Source organism: Octopus bimaculoides, chromosome 4 (genome assembly GCF_001194135.2).
Source record: "Octopus bimaculoides isolate UCB-OBI-ISO-001 chromosome 4, ASM119413v2, whole genome shotgun sequence".
Taxonomy (NCBI): Eukaryota; Metazoa; Mollusca; class Cephalopoda; order Octopoda; family Octopodidae; genus Octopus; species Octopus bimaculoides.
The window spans coordinates 73,740,721-73,750,304 of NC_068984.1; the positions used below are offsets into that span (position 1 = coordinate 73,740,721).

General features: G+C 35.1%; 1 protein-coding gene across 1 annotated transcript in view; it reads left to right on the forward strand.

The window, feature by feature from the left end:
- The window catches only part of LOC106870898 (cilia and flagella-associated protein 47), a 195,878-nt gene that overhangs the window by 182,113 nt on the left and 4,181 nt on the right, over positions 1–9,584 (forward strand). Inside the window, exons 56-59 of the mRNA XM_014917133.2 lie at positions 134–323; positions 1,657–1,889; positions 4,341–4,509; positions 7,360–7,521. Coding sequence (XP_014772619.1) covers positions 134–323; positions 1,657–1,889; positions 4,341–4,509; positions 7,360–7,521 — 754 coding nt within the window. The remainder of the gene's footprint in view (positions 1–133; positions 324–1,656; positions 1,890–4,340; positions 4,510–7,359; positions 7,522–9,584) is intronic.

Consider the following 9,584-nt stretch of genomic DNA (forward strand, 5'->3'; position numbering starts at 1 on the left):
TATTATTATTATTATTATTATTATTATTATTATTATTATTATTGGTGGTGCTGGTGGTGGCAGCAGTGGCTGTTATTGTTTTATTATATTGCTAATTTGCATCTGTGTTTTTGTATCACACTTTAATTGGAAGATGACAAATGTTCTCTGACAGCCCAATCCGTCTTCAACATTGATTTGATCAAAAAGACCAGTATTTTGCTGGGGCCCTTTCAGACATTGGGCATCCCAATAATCTTCAGCCCGATTACCAGGACTACGTACCGTAGCGTGTGTGTTGTATCCATTAACAGATCAAAAGAAGAGAAATGGCATTTTAAAAGGTAATCCTATGTTTCTTTTTGTTATTCTGAAAGTAAAATCCTAAATTAAAAATAAATTAGCACCAAGATAATATTCTCTCTGAGGATGGTGATAGAATTTCCCATCGAAGATGATGTGTAAAAGTTGAGTTTTTGCTGAGTGACCAGCACATATGATTAGTTTATAGTGATGAAATGTATGCGTTGCACATTAGCTCTCTACCTCCATCAAATTGAAGCTTCCTCAACAGGTGCACAGTGTACTACACGTCAGGTGTTGAAGTGATCATTGAGCAATGTGAGATGAAGTACTTTGCTCAAGGACACAGTGCACCTCCCAGTCCCAGAATTGAAATCGCGATTTCATGATCATAAGTGCAACACCTTAACCATTGACCCATGTGCCCTTACAATATGTATGTGTGTGTGTGTGTGTGTGTGTATTTGAGATCTCAAACACAGCATATCACCAAAAGTCTCAGTCACTTGTCATCACCTCCATGAGGCCCAACATTCAAAAGGTGGTTTTTATGTACCACCGGCGTCGGCCATGACTACAATTTCACTTGGCTTGATGAGTTTTCTCAAGTATTGGCATTTTGCCAAAGGTCTTACTCACTTGACATCTCCTCTGTGAGGCCCAACATTCAAAGATCATGCCTTAACACCTTGTCCTATATCTTTCTGGGTATACCTCTTCCTTAGGTTCCCTCCATAGTTAAAGATCAGCTCTTATTCACACAGCTGTCCCCATCCATATGCATCAGATGACCAAACCAGCACAGTTGTCTCTCTTGCACACCACATCTAATGCCTCTTATGCCCAACTTTATTCTCAAGGCATTTACACTCTGTTGTACGTATACACACACACACACATACACACACACACATACACACACACACATACACACACATATAAAAACAGCAAAGGTCAAAGATATTTCAGCCATGATCATCCCGTATTTTATTCACACAGCACATTTAGGATTATATTATCCAATATTATATATTATATTATATTATATTATATAATATATTATATTATCCAATATATTATCTAATATATGTCCTTCTTTTGTAAGATGACAGAGAGTGGCTTGAGAAGGATTTACCACCAATTTCATGCAGGCTGAGTGACTACACAGAGGTCCCCTCTTATCGAATTGTTTCCTGTTACCATTTCCAAGTTCATTAGAAGATGAACTCATATTGGCAACTACAAGTATATCTGTGTGTGTGTGTGTGTGTGTGTGTGTGTGTAAGTATGTATATATTATATGCATTGTAGTTTTACATTTGTAAAATTTAAGCTAATTAAGTTATTAATGCAGTCTTGTTTTTGACTTTGAAGTCTATCATTGAGTACGATAAACTGGACCTTCCCCATTATTGGAATACCAGAGTACCAAGATATCGAACAGATGCCTATGAGCATTTTTGAATGCGATGTACGAAACTCAGCTTCTTACCAGTTGGTGATAAACTTGACCACAAATATGGATGACATTGATGATACAGTACTTAGTGCAAAGATTTTAAGTGGAATTATTGAAGAATTCCCTGAATTTGCATCCGATTATGAAGGTAGGTTGCAACTTTCATTCTGCTCTATAATCAGACTTGTATTGAATATGTATTTGGAGAATGGTATGAGTGGGAGGAATATGTCTAAGTGGATAATATTCTTTTATTCTTTTCCTTGTTTCAGTCAGTTTTGATTGCAGCCATGCTGGAGCACTGCCTTAAAGGTGTTTTTTTTTAATTGAAGAAATTGACCCCAAGACTTATTCTTTGTAAGCCTAGTACTTATTCTATCAGTCTCTCTTGCCGAACTGGTAAGTTACAGGGATGTAAACACATGAACTTCAGTTGTCAAGCGATGGTGGAGGGACAAACACAGACTCCACACACACACATACGTGTATATATATATATATATATATATATATATATATATATATATATACGATGGGCTTCTTTCAGTTTCCATCTACCAATTCCACTCACAAGGCTTTGGTTGGCCCAAGGCTGTAGTAGAACACACTTGCCCAAAGTGTCACACAGTGGGACTGAACCCAGAACCATGTGGCTGGGAAGCAAGCTTTTTACCATACAGCCATGCCTGTGCCTATCTTATGATATTTCATAATATCTTATATTATTATTATTATAGTTTTTGTATAAGGCTCCTACTTCCCTATATTCATGAATAAAGTCATAATCTTTCTGTGTCAGATTTTGGTGTATCCAGTCATTTAAAAAAAATTTTTGTCTTCCCAACTCTTCATCATTCATTTAGTATGTGTTTTGAAATACTGTAAATCTAAGTTATTACTTGGCAAAGCCAGAATATTGATTTCTCCTACATTATTATATTTTTCTTTTGCATATACTTCTGGTTTATGTATGTGCATTGTAGTCAGTTTAGTTAATTGATTACCAAGTATTTGTAAGTCTGTGTTTAATCTAATTATTCTATCTCTATTTCTTTAATTAGCATGTCAGTCTTTCTAACCCTTTAGCCTTCAGATTACTCAGTCAAATGTAATGTTTATTTATTCACATTGATTTGTATTAGTCATACATTATCTTGTAGCTTCAAGGTTTCAGTGATGTAATTTTTTTTTAGAATATCATTGTGGGGTAGGTGTGAAAGGCTAGATCTGGCCAGCCAGTCTGAATATAAAGCAGAATATTTGGGCCAGATATGGCTGGTATAAATGCTAAAGGGTTAAATAACTTTACTTTCTTCAAGATTGTAGTACCACATTTTTAAAAATCTAAATCTTTTATCAGTTTCTTTAGTAAATCCTTGTACTGTGGGCAATATATATCCATTTGTTATCAGCTGCAGCATACAACTTGATGCTATCCATATACAAAAGATAGTTTAGTTGCCCTTCCATATTTTTTGTCTTCAAGTTCAGTCTGGTTTAACATGTTGATTGCAGGTATTAGTGCTTAGCAAAGAAAGAAAGGAAGAGACGAGTTCTCTTGGAAATTTCATCTGTTAATAGAGATAGGATTACTTTTATAATTCCCCTGTGGAACTATTTGCCATTTTCTCATTATATTTCTAATGTATATGCTTTTTATAGTTGCTGCATTTGTGCTTTCAGGATCCATGAATCGGGAGCACTGCCAAAAGTCTTCTAGTAGTCTATCCATTCCATGCTTAGACCCTTCATTCTCTAGTTGTCTTGCAGCCAAATGAGCCTTTGCAATATGTGCTCAATTCTAGGAAGAGATGTTTGCTTTCCATTTGTTTATTCTTTGCAATATTATTACTTTTAAAATTTTATGAAACAGTTTATTTTTATCTATATTTTAGGGTTGCTATTTTTATAGACTTAAGATGGTTTTTCCTATCAGTGAGCTAACTATTGCCTCTAACTCTATTTAGTATTGTATTAAACATCATTGCTAGCACCTTATTAATTAATGTAAGCAGAAGTTTGTAGTTTCATCATCTCTTGGTGCTGTTCAGTTGTTATTTGAGTTTCTTTTCTTTTTTTTTCGTGTTGTTAGGCCATCCTACAATTGTTTAGGTGCTGTTTTCATGGTAATTCCTTCACTGCTTGTATTCTTTCCTAGACTTCTACTTCTTTTTATGTTGCTGTGTCATTAGTTTCTATTTTACTTTTACCTAGATATTAATTAAAAAAATTGTTTTTGATTGGAATCAAACCATTTGTTTTGTTCAAAGAATCATTGTCACTTTTCATACCAATGGGTAGCACAAGACATTGATAAAAGCAAGACTTTTTAAAAGGACTATTAAATGTTGACTTTCATACAAAACAAAACTTTCAAATACAACAAAAGATTTATTATTAACATGAAATGGATAAACGTGACTTCAAAACTAAACAAAGCAAAATATAAAACAGGAATAAGACAAAACTATAAAATGTGAAAAAGGGCATGACTATAAAAGATGTATCAACTCAACTCACTATTCATTTACCTTTACATTTTGTTTACTATATTTTGTCTGTATATCTTTTTTTATTTTTAAATCACTTCTCTTTTTAGGTGAACTCCCAGACATATCGTTTCATTTGGAATTCCTGGACAATCAGGCTAGAGTAGCTTTAGTAAATATAGTCTCTCTCCAACTGCTGAAGACTTTCACAAAACACGACAACCCTGATCATGTTGTATTGATTTTCAGTGTGCATTTCTCTCCAATGAAGAATATCAAGTAAGTACATAATTCAGAAAGCATGTTACAGCTTATTCAGTAGGTAAGGTACTTGATTTGCCAACTGCAGGGTCACTATTTAAAATCTCATTATCGTTAAGTAATAATTCTCAATTGGACATCAATAGCCACCAGCTATACACAGGTGCTGGTATAATTCACCATTGTAATTAACAGAAACATATACTATTTAATTGACAAGCATTGTTACATTAGTTGCCAATATGAGTTCATCTTCTCATGAACTTGGAAATGGTACCAGAAACAACTCGGCAAGAGGGGACCTCTATGTAGTCACTCAGCCTGCATGAAATTGTTGGCAAATCCTCCTCAAGTCACTCTCTGTCATCTTACAAAAGGAGAAGGACATGTTGGATAGTATAATCCTAAATGTGCTGTGTGAATAAAATATGGAAGGCTCATGGCTGAAACATGTTTGACCTTAGATCTACTTTATCATGACTAACTTGGAGGTTAAAAATCAACAGCAACAGTAACACTTTACTTGATGTGGAATGACATGTATAATGTCTCAACAGCTAAATTCAGTTATAAAACGTGAGAATTTCTTAGTTGCTATTGTGTACTCATTAGCCGAAAAGTTCCATTAGCTGGGGTGGCATAACTAATTACCATAATTCAAGTCTCAAGTCCTCTAACTCAGCTGTGCACTTTTCCTATCCTAGATGGTTTATATTTATTGTGACACCAGCCCACTAGAGAGGTACTCTTTGATAAACAATTCCCACTCTTCTTTGCTCTGGTTCTGAAATTTAGTCAAGGCCAATATTGATGAAGCCAACCTATGCTCAGAGATTTTGCAGTCATAACCATACTATTTTTTAAGGTGTATATTGGACTACATTATCCAGTTTGTCTTTCCATTTTTAAGATGATTGGGTTTCATTTTTATGGAGATTTGGCTGCTGTTTCTAGCAGCATGAGCTACTGTGTAGAGAGTTTCATTCATATTTCTGTTATTTGAAGAATCACACATTATGAGAAAAACTGACTGTCAATGGAAGGAATTATAATTATCAGCTTTGAGCAAATAAGTAAACTCTACTGCATGTATTTAGTGCTCCTCTCATCTTACTATGTAGAAAATGGCCTTACTTGATATGCAGAAAAGGAATAGGTATGTATATTACATAATGTACCATTGTAAAGTATGGGTGCATAAGATGTGTAGTAGAATCAGAGGCAAGCTAATGGAAAAAGCAGACTGAGTATGTAGCAAGGTGGACAATGGCAGTTAGCACAAATTACACATGGATGAGAAGTGAATTTTTTTCAATTGCCCAAGAGGCTACTTGAAAGTGGTTGATAGTTTCTATTACTCTGGTAACCTGTTTAGCAGAAGAGAGTAAAGTTGCTATTAATAAGAGTTGAGGGAGCTATTACCTCTGATGGCAAAGGTGATAAAAAAGTGTTTCTCTCCCAGAATGTAAAGAAGATTGTATGATGATACTTGTATACAAACTTTGATGCTACATGATGGTGGAACATGAACCAGAATATAAAGAACTTGTGAAGACAAGAAAGAAATGAAGAAGCAAGAATGTTTTACTGAACATGCAATTTCAGTATGAATGAACAACAAAGTACAAATGAGCTGAAAGTAAAACTGTATTTGACCCTTTAGCATTTGAACTGGCCATATCCAGCCCAAAATTTTCTACCTGTTTTATGCTCAAATGAGCCAAATCTGTTCTCCCACCTATACCTAATTATGTCATTGAAAACATAACCAATTGCATCACTGAAATCTCAAAGCTATGAAATAAAGCATGATTAATTCAAACCTATGTGAATGAATATGTATTAAATTTGACAGAGTAATCTGAATGCTAAAGGGTTAAGAGACATCAGATGATGTATCCAAGAGAAAAATATTTGCTGATATGGGAATGTGATGCATATAGAAGATGACAGCTGCTTTTGTATAAACAATTCTATTGAGTTCATTGAAATAATTTTAATGAAGGATTCAGAATATCAATAATTTGTTCTTGTAATCACTTCGGTTTTATGAGGCTCTTCTGTTACAATCTAAATATACACAACTTTAGGTGTGCAATATCAAAATATGGTTTGGATATTGAGCCCTAAGCCATATGGTAACATGTGCATTAAAGCACATCATGAAGTATGTGCGTATGCATGGGTGTGTGTGTGCTGTTGAGACCCCCCCCCTTCAGTCATGACTGACCATAGGATTGCACCTAGAAAGTTACCCTCCCAAGCACAAGTCCGGGCAAGGTTGTTTATGGGAGACCAGCAGTCACCCATGCATACCGGCCTCCCCTCTCCACGCCACCAGTGTTATCCAAGGGAAAGGCAAAGCCTGATACAGCTTGGCACCTGTGATGTCGCAACTCATTTCTACAGCTGAGTGAACTGGAGCAACGTGAAATAAAATGTCTTGCTCAAGAACACAACACACAGCCCGGTCCGGGATTCGAACACACAACTTCACGATCGTAAGCTCGACACTCTAGCCATTGATGATAGATTAAAGGGGATATTTGTTATAACTTCCAATTGGTTCTTGGAAGTTGTCAACAAATATCAAAAAAGCACTAGTTCATGCATGATGGTCAGCTATAATAATGGAGACAATCGTTTCTTGATTAAGTTATGAAGAAGCAGGTTTGGATGTTAGAAATTTAAATCAAGGAGTAGATGTACAGAATATACACATTTAATATTACTTTTTTTTTTTTTTTGCACTTTACAATGTTCTTAAAATTTCTATTTATTCTATACATTACAAATTGTAAATTGAAAACTATCCTATAATATAATTTCTGCTTTTTGTTTTTTTTTTAACACTGCTATTTTGAACAGAAATGTTACTCACCTTGCAATCACTAAGAAGAATGGCTGTGTTTGGCGTTTCCCTCTCACTTTTATTGCTGATAACCCTGTCATTGATGACACAATAGTTATCAAATCTTTGAAACTGAAGGAGAAGTCTGTGGCTCGTTTTTATCTCCACAGCAATGAAAAGTAAGTAGCATTGTTTTCAGTTTGTATTTTTAGTTTTTAAACTTGTTTTTTGTTTGTTTGTCTTAGGCTTTATCTACCTGTCTCTTCTGTTTCATTTCAGTTTCTCTTCTCATCAAATCCCCTACAATTCACAGGGTAAGCTAATGAGGGAAGAGGGCGCTTACGTAGTTACTCAAGTTGCTAAAAATTGCAACCAAATCTCACTTAAATTACATTGTATCTTATTAAAAACAAAAAAAAAATGAAGGACACTAGCTAATGTACTCCTTGATACACTATGTCTGAACAAAAGAGAACAAGGCTGTAACTGAAATGCTTTTACCAGAGCTGATCTAGGGCTAGTGAACTAGTGTTTATCTTAAGTTTGGGCAGCATCATCTAGATGAGAAGAAAGAGAATGACATGGGTTTTCTTTGATGAGCTTTACTAGATGTTTTTCACACCACGTTGATTATATTTCCTGTGCGAAGTACAAATTAATTAAACATACATGAGTTTTACAATGTAGCCTCTGCTGATTATTTATTACCTCTGCCTTAGTGAAGGTGGAGGTATTGTTTTCAGTCATGTTTGTTTGTTTGTTTGTCTGTGGACAAGATATCTCAAGAACTGCTGGATGGATTCAAATGAAACTTTCAGGGATGTCTGGCCTCGTGACTGGCACAAACTGCTTAGATTTTGGGATCGATCTGATGCCAAACAAGGAATCGGGATTATTTTTCCTGTTTTTTTACTTAATTTTTGAGAGCGGTCAGGTTCCTTTTTAGTATTCTAATTTATGAGAACAGTCAAATTTATTTCAGATATTCACATTTTATAAATCATCTCTGGGTAATCGTTGAGAGGATGTTGGTGTTGCCTTGGTGGAGGTTTGTGTTCTCTGAGTGCTCTTGTTTGTTTATTTTTTGTCCTGATTTTTATCCATTTTGGCAGATCCTGATGATTATTGTATTGATGCCACTAAAAGGCTACACCAGTCAATCTGTTGCTTCATTTGATGCTGAGAGGCTATTTCCATAATCTTTCTCTTAGATTGTGCAAATGTAATTGTGAGGGAATTGGACTGCTGTTTTTAGTAGGTCCTGTAACCATAGAGAATCTATCTTTAGAAATTATGCTCACAATTAGATGCCCTTCTTAATGGTAACTATTCAATTGTAAACTAGGAAGTAGAATCTATTGTATGGTCTTCATGAAACAAAATGAAACAAATAGAGTTTATATTTTGGTATTAGGTACAACACAATGGCTATACTAAGATTTAAGATCTTGATCATTCGACCTTATAGTCCAGTATCCTTCAATTTACATAAAATATATTATAATTATTATGAACATCCATAACATATGTTATCTTATCATGCAAGCATGGCTGTGAGGTAAGAAGCTTGCTTCCTAACCACATAGTTCCAGGTTCAGTCCAACTACATGGCACCTTGGGCCAGTGTTTTTTACTATAGCCATAGGCTGATTAAAACCTTGTGAATAGGTTTGGTGGACAAAAACTGAAAGAAGCCCACCATATTTCTATATACATATCTCTCTCTCTCTCTCTCTCTCTCTCTATATATATATATATATATGTGTGTGTGTGTGTGTGTCTTTGTCTCCCACCACAATTTGACAGCTGGCATTGGTGTGTTTATATCCCTGTAAGTTAGTGGTTCAGCAAAAAGAGACTAATAGAATAAGTACCAGGCTTTAAAAACAAAATAAATAAGTACTAGGATTTATAGTGCCCCAGCATGGCCACAGTCTAATGACTGAAACAGATAGATGTGTCATTAAAGGAAACACTGTGCTGTTGCTAGACCAGTTCAAAATAGTAGCCAAATCAGATTGTACCATTACTTTTTTAAATGGAAGAAAGTGTAACTGAATAATGTAGTCTAATATCTTCAAAAAAAAAAAAAAATGACATGTATACATACATGAACCACATGGTTCTGAGTTCAGTCCCACTGCACAGCACTTTGGGAAATTGTGTTCTACTATAGCCATGGGCTGACCAAAGCCTTGTGAGCAGATTTGGTAGAGGGAAACTGAAAAGAAGCTCATCATAT